The sequence below is a fragment of the Equus przewalskii genome, chromosome 1 (genome assembly GCF_037783145.1).
Source record: "Equus przewalskii isolate Varuska chromosome 1, EquPr2, whole genome shotgun sequence".
Lineage (NCBI taxonomy): Eukaryota > Metazoa > Chordata > Mammalia > Perissodactyla > Equidae > Equus > Equus przewalskii.
The window spans coordinates 30737586-30753901 of NC_091831.1; the positions used below are offsets into that span (position 1 = coordinate 30737586).

Genomic DNA, 16316 nt, shown 5'->3' on the forward strand with positions numbered 1-16316 from the left:
TTTTTTTTTTTGCATCTATTGAGATAATGTTTAGGCTTTTTTTTCTATTAATATGATATTTTACATTAGTTGAGGGTTTTGGTTGGGTTTTTTTGATGAGGAAGATTGGCTATGAGCTAACATCTATTGCCAATATCCCTCTTTCTGCTTGAGGAAGATAATCGCTGAGCTAAACATCCATGCCAATCTTCCTCTGTTTTGTATGTGGCATGCTGCCACAGCATGGCTTGATGAGCGGTGTGTAGGTCCACGCCTGAGATCTGAACCTGTGAACCCCAGGCCACTGAAGCAGAGCATGCAAACTTAACCACTACACCACTGGACCAACCCCTGCATTAGCTGAGTTTTGATATTAAATCAACCTTGCATTACTGGCATAAATTCTACTTTATTGTGGTATTATAATATTTTTTATATATTGCTGGATTCAGTTTGTAAATATTTTATAGTGGACTATTGAATCTATATTTATGAGGGATATTCATCTGTTGTTTTCTTTTCTTCTAATGTCTTTGTGTCACTTAGGTATCAGGGGAATATTGGCCTCATAAAATGAGTTGGGAAGTATTCCCTCCTCCTCCATTTTCTGGAAAAGTTTGTAGCTAACATCTGTTGCCAATCCTCCTCTTGTTTTACTTGAGGAAGATTAGCCCTGAGCTAGCATCTGTGCCCATCTTCTTCTATTTTGTATGTGGGTCACCATCACAGCATGGCTTGACGAATGGTGTACGTCCACACCCAGGATCTGTACCTGTGAACCCAGGCCAGTGAAGCAGAGGACACCAGACTTAACCTCTATGCCACAGGGCCAGCCCCTATTATTTCTTCCTTGAATATTTGATAGAATTCACCAATTAAGCCATCTGGGTCTGGACTTTCTTGTGGAAATATTTTTAATGATTAATGAATATTTTTAATTCAATGTCTTTTGTTATAGGCCTATTCAGATTTTCTATTTATTTTTGTCAGTTTTAGTAATTTATGTCTTTTTGAAAACTTTTCACTTCATCTGAGTTGTCTAAATCAGTGGTATGAAGTTGTTCATAATAGTCCCTGGTTCTTTTAATTACTGTGAAGTCCTTTGTGGTTTATCCCCCTTTCATTCGTAATTTTGGTAATCTGTGACTTCTTTCTTTTTGTCTTGCTCAGTCTGGCTAACGGTCTGTCAACTTTGTTCATCTTCTCAAAGATCCAGCTTCTGCTTTCATTGATTTTCTCAATTTTTTTCTATCACTGATTTCCACTCTAACTTTTATTATTTCATTCCTTCTTCTTGATTTGGGTTTAGTTTTCTCTTCTTTTTCTACTTTCTTAAAATAGAAGTTTGGATTATTGATTTGAGATCTTTCTTCTTCTTTTTTTTTTTTTAAGATTTTTTAATTTTTTTCCTTTTTCTCCCCAAAGCCCCCTAGTACATAGTTGTATATTCTTTGCTGTGGGTCCTTCTAGTTGTGACATGTGGGATGCTGCCTCTGTGTGGTCTGATGAGCAGTGCCATGTCCGCGCCCAGGATTCGAACCAACGAAACACCGGGCCGCCTGCAGCAGAGCGCGTGAACTTAACCACTCGGCCACGGGGCCAGCCCCTAGATCTTTCTTCTTTTTAAGCATATGAGTCTAAGGCTATAAATTTCCCTGTAAGCTTTGCTTTTCTCCCCCCCTAAACTGCAAAAATTTATTTTCTCGCTCTTCTGAATGCTGTAAGTCCAAGATCAAGGTATCAGCAGATACAGTTTCTTCTGAGGCCTGTCTCCTTGGCTTACAGATGACAACTTTCTCAGTATTTTCTCACATGGTCTTCCTTCTGAGTGTGCATCCCTAGTGTCTCTTTGTGTGCCCCAAATTTGCTTTTTTTAAAAGATGTCTTTTAGAGCAAATTTTTAGGTTCACAGCAAAATTGAGAGGAAGGTACAGAGATTTCCCATATATTCCCTGCCTCCACATGTGCATAACCTTTCCTACTATCAACATCCTCCACTAGAGTGGTACATTTGATACAATTGATGAGCCCACATTAATGCATCATAATCACCCAAAGTTCATAGTTTATATTATGTTTCACTTTTGGTATGCACATACTAAGGGTTTGTGCAAATGTATAGTGACATGTATCCATCATTACGGTGTCATACAGAATATTTTCACTGCCCTAAAAATCCTCTGTGCTTCAGCTATTCATCCGTCCCTCCTCTCCCCAAACCCTAGCAACCACTGATCCTTTCACTGCCACCATAGTTTTGCCTTTTCCGTGTTATATAGTTGGAACCATACAGTATGTAGCCTTTTCAGATCGGCTTCTTTCACTTAGTGATATACATTTAAGATTCTTCTATGCCTTTTCATAGCTTGGTAGCTCATTTCCTTTTAGTGCTGAATAATATTCCGTTGTTGGGATGTACCACAGTTTATTTATTCATTCATCTACTGAACGACATCTTGGTTGCCTCCAAGTTTTGGCAATTACGAATACAGCTGCAGTAAACCCATGTGCAGGCAGAAGTGTGGACATAAGTTTTCAGCTCCTTTGGGTAAATAAGAGGGAGGACAATTGCTGGATCATATGGTAAGAGTATGTTTTGTTTTGTAAGAAACCACCAAGTCTTCCAAAGAGGGTGTATCATTTTGCATTCCCACCAGCAATGAATGAGATTTCCTGTTACTCCACATCCTAGCTAGTATTTGCTGTTGTCAGTGTTCCACATTTTGGCCATTCTAATAGGTATGTAGTGGTATTTCATTGTTGTTTTAATTTGCATTTATTTCCCTGATGACATATGGTATTGAGCATCTTTTCATATACTTATTTGCCATCTGTATATCTTCTTTGGTGAGGTATCTGTTAAGATCTTGGTCTGGGGCTGCCCCGTGGCCGAGTGGTTAAGTTCGTGCGCTCCGCTGTAGGCAGCCCAGTGTTTCGTTGGTTCGAATCCTGGGCGCGGACATGGCACTGCTCATCAGACCACGCTGAGGCAGCGTCCCACATGCCACAACTAGAAGAACCCACAACGAAGAATATACAACTATGTACCGGGGGGCTTGGGAGAAAAAGGAAATAATAAAATCTTTGAAAAAAAAATCTTTGGCTCCATTTTTAATCAGGTTGTTTGCTTTCTGATTGTTGAGTTTTAAGAGTTCTTTGTATATTTTGGATAACAGTTCTTTATCATATGTGTCTTTTGCAAGTATTTTCTCCCAGTCTGTGGCTTTTCTTCTCATTCTCTTGACGCTTTCTTTTTGCAGAGCAGAAGTTTTTAATTTTAATGAAGTCCAGCTTATTAATTATTTCTTTCCTGGATTGTGCTCTTGGTGTTATCCCATACATTTTTATACATTATATTTTAATTACATTTATTTTAAAATATTTTCCAATTCCCTTTGTGATTTCTTCTTTGACTCATGGATTATTTGTTTAATTTCTAAATATTTATAGATTTCTCAAATTTCTTTCTGTTGAATTCTAGTTTAATTCTGTTGTGGTCAGGGCACATACATTATATGATTTAATCCTTTTAAATATACGAGATTTGTTTTATGGCCTAGCATATGATCTATCCTGTAGGATGTTCTATACACACTAGAAAAGAATGTGTATCCTGCTGTTGTTGAGTAGAGTATTCTCTAGATATTAATCAGGTCAAGTTAGCTGATAGTGTTACTCAAGTTTTCTACATCCTTGCTGATTTTCTGTCTAGTTGTTCTATCTATTATTAAGAATGTGGTATTGAAGTTTCCTTCTATTACTGTTGAATTTTCTATTTTTCTCTTCAATTTTGTAAATTTTGCTCCATGTATGTTGGTGTTCTGTTGTTGGTATGTATATATTTATAATTGTTATATCTTCCTGATAAATTGACTGTTTTATCATTATAAAATGCCCCACATTGTCTCTTGTAACATTTTTGTCGTAAAGCCTATTTTGTCTGATATTAGTATAGTCGTTCCAGTTCTCTTATGGTTACTATTTGCATGATATATCTTTTTTCATCCTTTTACTTTCAACCTTTTTGACTTTAAAGTTTGTCTTTTTAGTTGGATCATATTTTTTATTCAGCCTGACAATTTCTGCTTTTAATTAGTGTTTAATCCATTTACATTTAATGTAATTGTTGACATGGTTGAATTTACATCTGCCATCTTACTATTTTCTATTTTTTTCATTTTTTTCTTCCTCTGTTTCTCTTTTACTGCCTTTATATGCAAAAGTGATATTGTCTAAGGCACCATTTTAATTTCTTGGCTTTTGTTTTTAGTTATTTTCTTAGTAGTTTCTTACTGTAATACATCTTAACTCATTACAATCTACTTTAGAGTAATACTAACTTTATTCCAGTTAAATACAGAAACTTTGCTCCGAAAGAGCTCCACGTCCCCCTCCTTTGTGCCACTATTATTCTAAATATTACATCTTTATATGTTGTAAGGCCAACAATACAGTTTTATAGTTTTTGTTTTATGCAACTGTTATTTAAATTAGTTAAGAGAAGAGTAATGAATATTTTCAACTGTCTTTTGTATTTCCCTATGTTATTACCCTTACTAGTGTTCTCTATTTCTTTGTGTAGTTTTGAGTCACCATCTGGTGTCATTTCCTTTCAACCTAAAAGATTTCCTTTCTAATTTCTTGTAAGGCAGATTTTCCCACAACAAATTCTGTCCTTTGTTTTCCTGAGAAGTTCTAAATTTTGCTTTCAGTTTTGAAGGATAGATTGCTGCATATAGAATTCTTCGTTGACTTTTTTTTCTTTCACCATTTTGAATATGTCATCCCACTGTCTTCTGGCCCCCATTTTTTCTGGTAAAAATTCAGCTGTTAATTTCATTGTGTTCCTCTGTATGTAAAGAATCATTTCAGTTCCAAGATTTGCATTTTATCATTTTTTATAATTTCTATTTCTTTATCTATATTTGGTTAGTTGATAAAATCATACTTTCATTTAATTTTCATTGTTCCCTTTAGTTCTTTGAGCATAATTATAATAGCAGTTTTGAAGTTCTTGTCTGCGAAGTCTAACATTTGAGCTCCTTAAAGACAGTTTCTATTGACTGCTTTTTTTCTTGCTTGTGGGTCACACCTTCCTATTTCTTTGCACCTCATAATTTTTGTTGTTGTTGAAAACTATATATTTTAGATAATGTGTTGGAGCAACTCTGGATTTTGAATCCTCAATCCCAGAGGTCGTTTTTGTTGTTTCTTTTTTGTTTATTTGTTTGTTAGTGACTTACATGGATTAATTCTGTGGAGTCTGTCTCCTTTGCATCATATAGCTGCTGATATTTCTTAAGTTTTTAATTTTTTTTTTTGCATCTGAGCTAACATCTGTTGCCAATCTTCTTTTCTTTTTCTCCTCCTCCTCCGCCTCCCCCTCCCGAGAGCCCCCCAGTATGTGGTTGTGTGTTCTAGTTGTAAGTCCTTCTGGTTGTGCTCTGTGGGACACTGCCTCAGCATGGCCTGATGAGTGGTGCCATGTCTGCTCCCGGGATCCGAACCAGGAAAATCTTGGGCCGCGGAAGTGGAGTGCATGAACTTAACTGCTCAGCCCCTGGGCTGGCCCCAAGTTTTTAATTTTGTAATCATTTTTTTATTTTTAAGGCCAGTTTCCTAGGGGTTGCCCCTGAGTCAATATAGCTTAATGGTGAGACAATGATTGATCAGAAGTTGTGCTTATTTTGAGCCAGTAAGGCTTCACTCTTTGCCAGTGGATCTCTGTGTGGATTAAGGAACACAGTCAAAATTTAGGCAGTTTACAAGTGTGACTGGCTTTTACTTTCCGACATGCCTTCTCAAGTCTTCTTTATGAGTGTACTAGGTTTCACATTCATCTGGGAAAGCCTGGATAGCTAGTGCCCTCTCCAGTCTCTCCTGAGCATGCACAGCCTTACAGATTGCAAGGAGTTTGTGTGAGCTTATCAAGGCCTATGGTGGCTGTCTCATTCCCCAGATCTCACTGCTAAATTTCTTGCAAGTCTACTGGTCTATTTCTTGTCCGTACCAGTATCAAAACCTCAAGCCAGCCAGAGATGTTGGCTTTACCTGGGGCATGTGTTTCATTCCAAATCAAGTTAGCCCCCTCTAGCAGGGGAGCTGGTGGTTTCTAGGACTTTCCTTACCCTTTTAGAACTATCAAGATAATATAAACTGGGGGAGGCAGTTTTGCTCTAAATTATTTCACTCAGCCACTTTGTTATTATTGAACATTAAAGTTTTTCTCACTTTTTGATACAATGACCATCTTTATGAAGCTTTCCTTTCTTACTACTTGTATTAGTTTCCTAGGTCTGTCATACAAATTTACCACAAGCTCGGTAGTATAAAACAACAGAAATTTATTTTCTCACAGTTTAGGAGACCAGAAACCCAAAATCAAAGCAGCACTGAGGTTGATTCCTTCTAGAGGCTCTGAGAGAGAATCTATTTCATGGCTCTCTCCTAGCTTCTGGTAGCTGCCAGCAATCCTTGGCATAGCAGCATCCCTCCAATCTTTGCCTCCACTGTCACATAGTCTTCTTCCCTGTGTGTCTGTGTACCTGAATCTCCCTCTCCTCTCTCTTATAAAGACACGAGTCATTGGATTTAGGGCACACCCTAATCCCATATGACCTCATCTTAACTAATTACATCTTCAAAGACCTATTTACGAAGAAGGTCACATTCTAAAGTTCCAGGTAGACATGAATTTGGGGGGACGCTAGTCAACCCAGCATTCATTCTAAAGCATCACCTGAATATCTGTAAGGTCTCTCTGTTGTGGATTAGGCGACCTTTTGTAAAGATTAGTTAGGAAATGAATAGAACTGTAAAATAGCACTTGACATTTTTGTTGAGGTGGTTCTTCCAGTTAAGCTAGCTCACACCTTCTTTTTTGGTTATTTTATTCATATTATTAGGAAAAAGACAGAGAGGTCTGTGGACAGGAAAGGTTTAGCAGAGCCTCGCTCCTCTCAACTCTGACTTACATGTCTGCTTTTATTGTAGAGCCAAATAACTATCGGACCATGCATGGCCGGGCAGTAAATGGCAGCCAGTTGGGAAAGGATTACATCCAGCTGAAGAGCCTGTTACAGCCCATCCGGATTTACTCCAGAGCCAGCTTGTATGGCCCTAACATTGGGCGACCCAGGAAGAACGTCATCGCCCTTCTAGATGGGTAGGTCAGATTACTTAGCAGTTCTTATAGCATTGTTCATTAAAGGTAATGAATTAATGTATTTGCATTTTTCCTGGTTATTTCTGGTCTTAAGAAAGATAGAGAGACTTTTCCAGTGACTTTTCCCACTCTAAATCAGGGATTCTCCATCAAACAGTGGAGGAACTTCTCATCTCTCCAGGTGTTCCACAGGCAGCAGAAGATGGTAGGATTGGGGAAGGATATCACAATCTCCAGGACAGATTGGAAGGGATGGCTTGTTTCAAAAGCATATTTAATATTACAGTATTTCATAGCATCATTTATATATATATATTTTTTTTCTTTTTCTTTTTGGTGAGGAAGATTGGCTCTGACCTAACACCTGTTGCCAATCTTCCTCGTTTTGCTTGTGGAAGATTGTCACTGAGCTAACATCTGTGCCAATCTTGTTCTATTTTGCATGTGGCATACTGCTACAGCATGGCTTGATGAGTGCTGTGTAGGTCTGGGCCCAGGATCCAAACCTGTGAACTGTGGGCTGCCAAAGTGGAACACACAAACCCACCCACTATGCCACCAGGCCGGCCTCTCATTTTATATCTTTAAAAAAGCAAAATAATGTCTACTCTATTCTTGTAACATCCTACAGAAAGTAAAGCTTGACAAAATCCTGGCCAGTGGAGCTGAGTTAAAAAGTTGAGAAACACTACAAATACTTGTAGATTAAAGCACAACTTGATAGGTTTAATAGCAGGTGTTCTGGAGAATTGCTACCATATGATTTATTTAGTTTTGATCTAATCTAATAATCATTTTTTAAGCCTTGGCTGTGGGTGAAGCACTGTATTAAATGCTCTCTGCCCCAGTCCTGCTGGTGGGCCAGGCCCAGGTGAATAAGTGGACATCCACTCAGGTCGGGTCCAGTTATGCAGGGAGAGAAGGAACGTCTGAGAGAACTGCATGAGGAAGGCTGAAGATGTGTGGATCCAAGACCCAAAGTGGAGATGTAACTGGAGCAGGAAGGGTGGAAATAAGGAAGCTTGGAGACTCAGGAGTTCTTTTGGAACACAGAGTATGCACCAAGGCATACCTTTTATGTGGCATCTTGTTGTACTCTGGGGTAGGCATGGTTATTCCTGCAAACTCAAAGATGAGTAAGACATTTTCCGGTGAAGTGCACAGCCCAAGTGAGGTTAGATAAATGCCATAGAGTACAAATAGAGATATCCGATGAAAGAGAAACCCTTGGCCAATGTCTCAGATGGCCCTTATGGCTTCATGGCTCCTGCAAATCTCTCTCCTCCCTTTTTTGGTGACTTAGTCTTTATCTAAGCTAATGAACATAGCAGATATTACTGAAGGTTTGGAAAGGCAGAGGATTTATATTGTAACAACATTAACAATCTAAAATTTAATTTTAAGTGTTTTCTTCTTTACAAAGTCTCCTCAAGCCCTTGCTTCAACTCCTGTCCTTTGTCCATCCTTCTCTTTTCTCCCCTTCTACTTGCGAACAACTTTTCCTTTTTCTTTTTTTGCTGAGAAAGGTTAGCCCTGAGCTAACATCTGTGCCAATCTTCATCTATTTTATATGTGGGTCACTGCCACAGCATGGCTGACAAGTGCCTGGATTCTGAACCTACAAACTTGGGCTGCCGAAGTGGAGTACACTGAACTTAACCGCTAGGCAATGGAGCTGGCCCCTACATTCCCTTTTTCTTGCAGAACAATTTCATAACCTTGGCCCCTAACCACAAATGCAGCTCTGGGCTTTCCTTTGCATACTTTCACTAGACTTTGAAATTACTCTGCATGTGTGTGTGTGTGTGTATGGGATGGAGATGGAGAGGTTAGTTTTATTTTACGTGTTATAATTAGGGAATAAGAATCACATGTGTAAAAGTTTATTCATTGTTCATAATATATAATCAAGCAAAGCCAATAATTCTATCATTTAAATCCACATAGTTATTCTTTTGGATTATCTTTTTTCTTTAATGATTTGATTAATGTCTTCCCATGGGACTGACAATGTCCTCTGAGTATCCTGACCTTGTATCAATCATTTATTCATTCTGCAATTGTTTCTTGAGTAAGTGCTATGTCCTGGGTGCTTCATCTGGAACTTGTAATATGATAATAAACAAAAACAGATACTTTCTCTGCCCTCATGGAGTATATAATATTTAGGGGAGACACAGACGTTATATCAACTGATCTTAAAACTAAGACAATACCAAGAGAGGTACTGTAAGGGCTGGGATTTGACTCAGTTAGGAGGTCATGAAAGGATTTCCTAAAGAAGTCACACATAAGAGGAAGAGAGATATTTAAAGTGTAACCTAAATGATGAGTAGGCATTAACTAGACAAAGTGAGAAGTGAAAAATATCAGTGTTCTTGGGAGAAAGAAAGGGTTGTGCAAAAGCCCAGAGGATGAAAAAAGGGCCAGATGGACTAAAGAAAGGTATAGCCACAGAAGTAATTAGGAGTCGTATTGTATAGGAGCTTATATGCATAGTGAAGGTCTTAGAACTTTTTCTAAGTGCAGTGGGAAAGATGTTGAATGTTTTTAAGCTTGGAAGGGAAATAATTTGACTTATTATACAAAAAGTATGCTATGTCTGCTCTGTGCAAAATGGATTGGAAAGGAAGCAGGGAAATCAGTGAGAAGGCTACTGCAGCAGAAAGAATGATAGGGACCTGGTCTAGGGTGGTGGCAATGGAAAACATTGTTGGAGGTAGAATCCACAGGATATATTGGTTAAGTATATAGTGATGTGACATAGGGATGTGTACCTAGCTTGGTGGATTGTAGTCATTTACTGAGATGGGAAGACTTGGGGGAATAATTGATTCTGGGAAGACAATCATAGCTTTAGTTTTCATGTTATGTTTATTACGCTTGAATCGAAATGGAGATGTCAAGTGTATCATTGAATATGAGATCAAGGATCAAGGTCTCTGCTAGAAATATTAATTTGGGGGGGTCATTAGCATGGAAATGTTATTTAAGGCCATTGGAATAGAGGAGATCATTTAGAGAGACTGTGGAAAGATAAGAGACAGAGGCTCAGGAGAGAGCCCAGAGGAACTCTCACATTTAGAGATGTGAAAAAAAGGGGAATGGTCTCAGAGGTAAGAGGAAAGGGAGAGATTGAGATATCACAAGAACCAAGAAAAGAGAGTTTTAAATGAGGAGGAATGCTGCTAGGAAGCCGGGAGGTCAAGTAACAGGAGGACAGAGAAGTGCCATTGCATTTGGCAACATGCAGGTTGTTGGTGACCTTGAGAAACACAGTTCAGTTGAGTGGTAGGAGCAGAAGTCAGATCACAATACGGTGAATGAGGGGGTGAGAAGTTGGAAACAATAATGTAGACAATAACTCTTAGGAGAATTTTTACTGTGAAGGAGAGCAGAAAAATGAAGGGAGATGTGGGATCAAGAAAAGTGATGGCACTTTTCCCCTTTAATGTGGAAGATAGCAGAACAAGTTTATATGTTGATGAGACTTATCCAGGAGAGGAGAAGAGCTACATGATACAAAAGATTGAGGATATAACCAAAGTGAGAAGTTCTTTAAGGTTAGAAGAAATGGAATCCGGAGGGATTGGCCTTCGTTAAATGGAGGGGCAATTCCACCAGGGTAACAGATGGTAAGAAACAAATATTTCTCTCTATCAGAGAGTTAAAAGTCAAACTGAGGAGACGCTGCTACCCAGAACATCAGGTGTAGTTAGGGCATCCCAGTCTGTGTACATGGTGTAAATGTAAGCACATAGGTGTGGGTTCATTATGAATATGTCAAGAAGCTTGGGCATGACAGTAAGCAACAGATGAAAGAAATGAGCATATGACTGGGTATTGTTGTGGCAAGTGGTGGAGTGCACTTCTTCGTACATCCAAAAACTAATAGGACTCAAGAGACTAGAGGAAATCACTCATGGCAAGGAGAGGTACTGATGAGCTTTTTTATTTTTTATGTGCCGGAAGAAAAATGGAGATTTATCTTTCTTAATGTATATGTACTAAATATACAGTGAAACATAACGTGAAACATATAAGCATTCCCAGCAACGCAATCAACAATAACAAAAATGTCACCACTCTTAATTACCAGCTCTGTAATCTTTTCCAATCCTCCTGTATAACCAGATATAATTTTACATAGTTGTGATCATTGTATATGCATCATTTTGTGTTCTGCATTTTTTATTCATTGCTTTATATTGTCCTTTCCTTATTTCTACATAGTTCTCATGTTTGTCATTCTTAATAGCAATAAAACATTCTATTGCATTAATGTACCAAAGTCTGCCTAAGTGTTCCCTCGCTGTTGGGCATTTGGGCTGTTTCCAGTTTTTGTCTGTAATATATAGCATAGCTATAAACATCTTTATACAAATAGGGTTTTTATTTCTTTTGAATTACATCCTTGGGCTATATTCCAAAAAGTTGGGTTTCTGGGTCAAAGTATATGATAATTTTTATGGCTCTCATATTTGTTGCCAAATCTCTTTTCAGAGTAATTTCATCACGTTGCAAGGCAGCAATGTGTTAGTGTATCTTTTTCTGCAATACCTGACACCAATGACTGTTGTCATTTTTATTAATTTACTCTATTAATTAATGCAAGAGCATGCCTCATGTTGTTTAAATTTGAATTCTATTAACTATGAAAATAACTGAACATTTTCTAAATTCTTATGTTGTTTCTTTCCCCTCATCCCAAGTTTGGTTAATGACGAAATAACCATTTTGCCTGAGGTGCAGACCAGGAATCCATTTTAGATACATTCCTTTCTTTTGTTCACCTACTCCATCAGTTAGAAGTTCTGTTATTTCTGACTTCTTAGTATCACTTATATCCTATCTTCTTTTCATTTTTATTTTAAACCTTATCATTTTCATCCTAAATGATTTTTCCATCTCTAGTCTCAGGCTCTAATAATTTCTCCATATTGATTTCTGAGTAGTTTTTTAAAAATGCAACATGTGGTCCAGTTGCTCTTGCTTGAAATCCAAACCCCTGGCCTTCAGAGTCCAGGACCTGCCTCATTTTGCGGCTAGTAAATTCAGCTATACCCCCTTGCACAACCTGCCCTTAGCTACATCAAAGGATGTGTACATTTTGGAAGATGCCAAACACTTTTTTACCTTTGTATCTTTTTATTTTGTGTCATTTTCTTTGGAATACCACCCTCTCCCCTTATTTTTCCTCTTTCCAATAGATCTTCTCTGACATCTTCAGACAGGATTTCTTATCACCTCCTCTGTCTTTGTGTGGCACTTTGTTCATTTTTCTGCTATAGCACTTATTAAATTGGTGATAGCTTATTTATTTACCCATCTGCCTTCCATAATAGAATGTGGACTGGGATCAGGACCTGGTCTATGTTTTTTTCATTCTGTAGCCTCAGAACCTAGGAATACAGTGGGTGTCTTATAAATGCTTGTTGAATGAATATGTCTTACTCAATAACGGGCTCTAAATTCATCTGACCCAAAAACAGTATATATAAGTATGACTGTGAAGCACTGTATAAATAGTGATTTAAATAAATTATGATGATTTAAGTAAATCATCATAATTATCTGCAGTTTTAGTTTTTATAGAGCCAAACTAATTTTTAGGCTTTTTTTACTTAGTTTGTTACAGGACTAAACAGAACTATCTTCCCACTTAGGATATGAACTCCACCGGGACAGAGGTACAATCTTCATGGTCATATCTTCAGGGACTAGCATGTTGCTTGGAATATGGGAAGTATTTAATAAAATGCTAGTTTTATTATTTTCTTTCCCTCATTTGGGGACTGACTATTGCTAGTCATTGATTTTTATCTAAAGGCATGAACAATTGTTCTTTAGGGTTATATCAGTTTCCTCTGTTTTTCTTTTGTAAACTTTTATGCATCATCTATGTAGTGACAATTTTATCTTAATCTATTGTTTTTCTTATTACTTTGAAATGTTTCTATTGTTTCTGAAGTATATTTTTATTCTAATTGTTCTTTTCTGCTTGTTTGTTGATACTCTTTTCTGTTTCTTCCCTTACACGGTTAGGATAAAGTTACTATTTCATTTTCATCTAGCCTTTTTTCATCTTTTAATTTTCAATGTTAGGCTCTTTTAACTTATTTGGAGTTTATTGCTGTATCTGCTATAGAGTGAGGACCTAATCTGTGTTTTAGTGGTACGGCAATGTCAGGAAAAGCAGGTATTCATTGAAACCATGTTTACTGAGGCTCCTTTTTGAGGACTTTAGATCATAGTGAGGCAAGTACTAAATTCCCTTTCAATAAATATTTTTTGAGCACCTACTTTGTGTTTGATCCTTTAAGTGCTGGGTATGTATTGATGAGTAAAGCCAAAGTGATTCTTAGCCTCTTGGAACTTAGGAAGAGAGAGCCGCAGTAAATAAGAAGACAAATTCTTACAAGTTGTGTGTAATTCTGTGAAGGAAATGATCAAGATGCCTGGGGTTGGGGGATCTATTTGGTCAAGGTGATCAGAGAAGACTTAGCTGAGGAACAATTTATTTAAGCCAAGAACAAAAGAATGAGAAGGAGCCCACCATTCAAAGAGTGGAGGGAAGAAAGTTCTAGGTAGAGGCACTAGGTCATGTTTTTCAATGTCTTGAATCAAAAACAAGGTTAAGGCATTTGAGGAATAGAAAGATGGGCAGTATAGTGAGCACAGGGAGAGTGGTATAGGAGATGAGAATGCATGTACAGGCAAGCACAAGGTTATTACTGGACAATGTATTCCATGGTGAAGAGCTTGTGTATTTTATTCTATGAGCAATGGAAAGATAATACAGGGTTTTATGAGGGCAGCAACTTGTATTGGAGTCTACTCTATTCTATTCTGTGTGCCAAATGGATTTCAAGGTACAAAAGTAAAGGATCAAAAGAGCTCAGTAAGGAGGCTGTTTCACTACAAGATGATGGTGGATTGGGTTAAGGTAATGGCAGAGGAGAGAGAGAAGTTAGGGTAGATATGGCTTGTTGATGGATATCTCGGTGAGGTGGAGTGAGAGAATAGGAGAAACTAATTAAATAAAGTATGTCTTCCGCCTTTTGGGCAGTTAGTATCTCTCTTTCCAGTGCCATTCATGCAGAAAAGGGAGTTTCTCAAAAGGAAGTTGCATCCAAATGAACACACATTCATACTCAGGAAATATTATCTCTGGAGCAAAAAAAGATGGTTTTAAATATATTGGGTGCGCTTCAAGTTCAGGATAGTGATCTGAGCACAAGCTGCATTTCCTCCTGGAATCACATCCAAACTCCTACTAAAAATTGATATAGAAAAAAATCTGTAATAACACACAAAAGAAAGATCATCAGCAGATGAGAGATTTTCGACAGATTTCTGTAGGAGAGTAAACAGATGGAAGCCTGTTGACAGATTAAGCAGAGTAAGGCAGTGACAACCCAGAGAACATGGGCTCTGGGAAAAGATAGCCAATCTGTCTAAGCAAATAGGCTCAGAGTCAGGAGAGAGTGGACTGAGAAAGGAAAACCAAGCCAAGGGGTTTATATGAATGTCTGCAGAGGGACTACACCCACAGTACAACTCTTCCTTCGTCATTTTAAGTCCCCTACCCTGCCCATACAGAGGAAAGAGAGTTCAGGCTGTTATCTCCAAGCAAGTGCCAAACCAAAACTTAGGAGCCTTCACCAAAGAAACTGAAGGAATAGCCTGGGGATGAGCTAGTATTGCTAAGATGGAGTTGCTCCTGTATAGTAAAACACTGAGTGCACACAGTGGGATACCCAAAGACTGGGTCTGTGCCCTCCCCCTCCTCCCTCTCTAAAGTGAAGTGTCTTGGTCAACAAGCTCTGCCCAGAAAATAGAGATCCTAATGAAATGAGAGATTTATCCAAAAAGCCCACTTATTCAACAGTTGAGAAAATCTGCACCTGTGACCTAAGAGAATCTGCTTAGTCCTTAATTTCTAAATGTGAATAGATAGCCAAAGATCACAAGACATAAGAAGGAAACCTGTAGCATGAAAGAGAAAAACTTATATAAATAAATTAAAAAACTGACCCAAGAAGAATTCTAATTCAAGATCACAACTTTAAAAATAAAAACTGGTAGCTAGTATTCTTAGTAAGATATGGTAAGATATTCTACTGATAGAGTTAAAACACATTTCTATTAAAAAAAGGTAAAATCAGAACAAAAAGGTATTTTTTGAAACTAAATGTATAATTGCTGACATTAAGTCCAATAAAGGTTAGGCAATGATTTCTTAGATACAACACTAAAAGCATAAGTGATGAAAGAAAATGTTGATTAATTGGACCTCATCAAAATTAAGAACTTCTGTGCATCAAAGGACACCAACAAGCATATGAACAGACACAGAATGGGAGAAAATATTTGCAAGTTGTATAACTCATAGGGAACTTGTATCCAGAATATATATAAAGAACTCTTACGACTCTACCATAACAATAGCCTATTTTAAAAATGAGCAAAAGATATTTGAATAGACATTTCTCCAAAGAAGATATACAAATGGCCAATAAACACATGAATAGATGCTCAACATCATTAGTCATTAGGGAAATGCAAATCCAAATCACAATGAGATACCACTTCACATCTACTAGGATGGCTATAATCAAAAAGACATACAAGAGCAAATATTGGAAAGGATGTAGAGAAATTGGAGTCTCATACACTGCTAGGGGGAATGTAATATGGTGCAACTGCTTTGGAAAACAGTCTGGTAATTACTCAAAAGGTTAAACATAAAGTTACCATATGACTCAGCAATTCTGCTCCTAGGTATATACCCAAGAGAAATAAAAACACATGTCCACACAAAAACTTGTACACAAATATTCATAGTGGCATTATTTATAGTAGCCGGAAAGTAGAAACAATCCAAATGTCCATCAACTGATGAATGGATAAATAAAATGTGGTGTATCCATACAGTGGAATATGATTTGACAATAAAAAGGAATGAAGTACTGACGCATGTTACAAATGGACGAACCTTGAAAGCATTGTGCTAACTGAAAGAAACCAGTCACAAACAGCCACACATTGTATGATTTTCTTTATATGAAATGTCCAGAACAGGCAAATCTGTAGAGACAAAAAGTAGATTATTGGTTGCTTAGAGCTGATGGAGATTGTGGGAAATGGAGAGTGACTACTTGTGGGTATG

At 37.6% G+C, this 16316-nt stretch overlaps 1 protein-coding gene across 3 annotated transcripts in view; it reads left to right on the plus strand.

The window, feature by feature from the left end:
* HPSE2 (heparanase 2 (inactive)) overlaps window positions 1–16316 on the plus strand; it is a 607678-nt gene that overhangs the window by 367841 nt on the left and 223521 nt on the right. For all 3 annotated transcript variants that reach the window (XR_011522679.1, XM_070559517.1, XM_070559521.1), the window contains exon 5: window positions 6973–7144. Coding sequence is in view for 2 of the 3 variants with exons in the window: in XM_070559517.1 (XP_070415618.1) it covers window positions 6973–7144 (172 nt within the window). In the remaining variant the exon portion in view is untranslated. The remainder of the gene's footprint in view (window positions 1–6972; window positions 7145–16316) is intronic.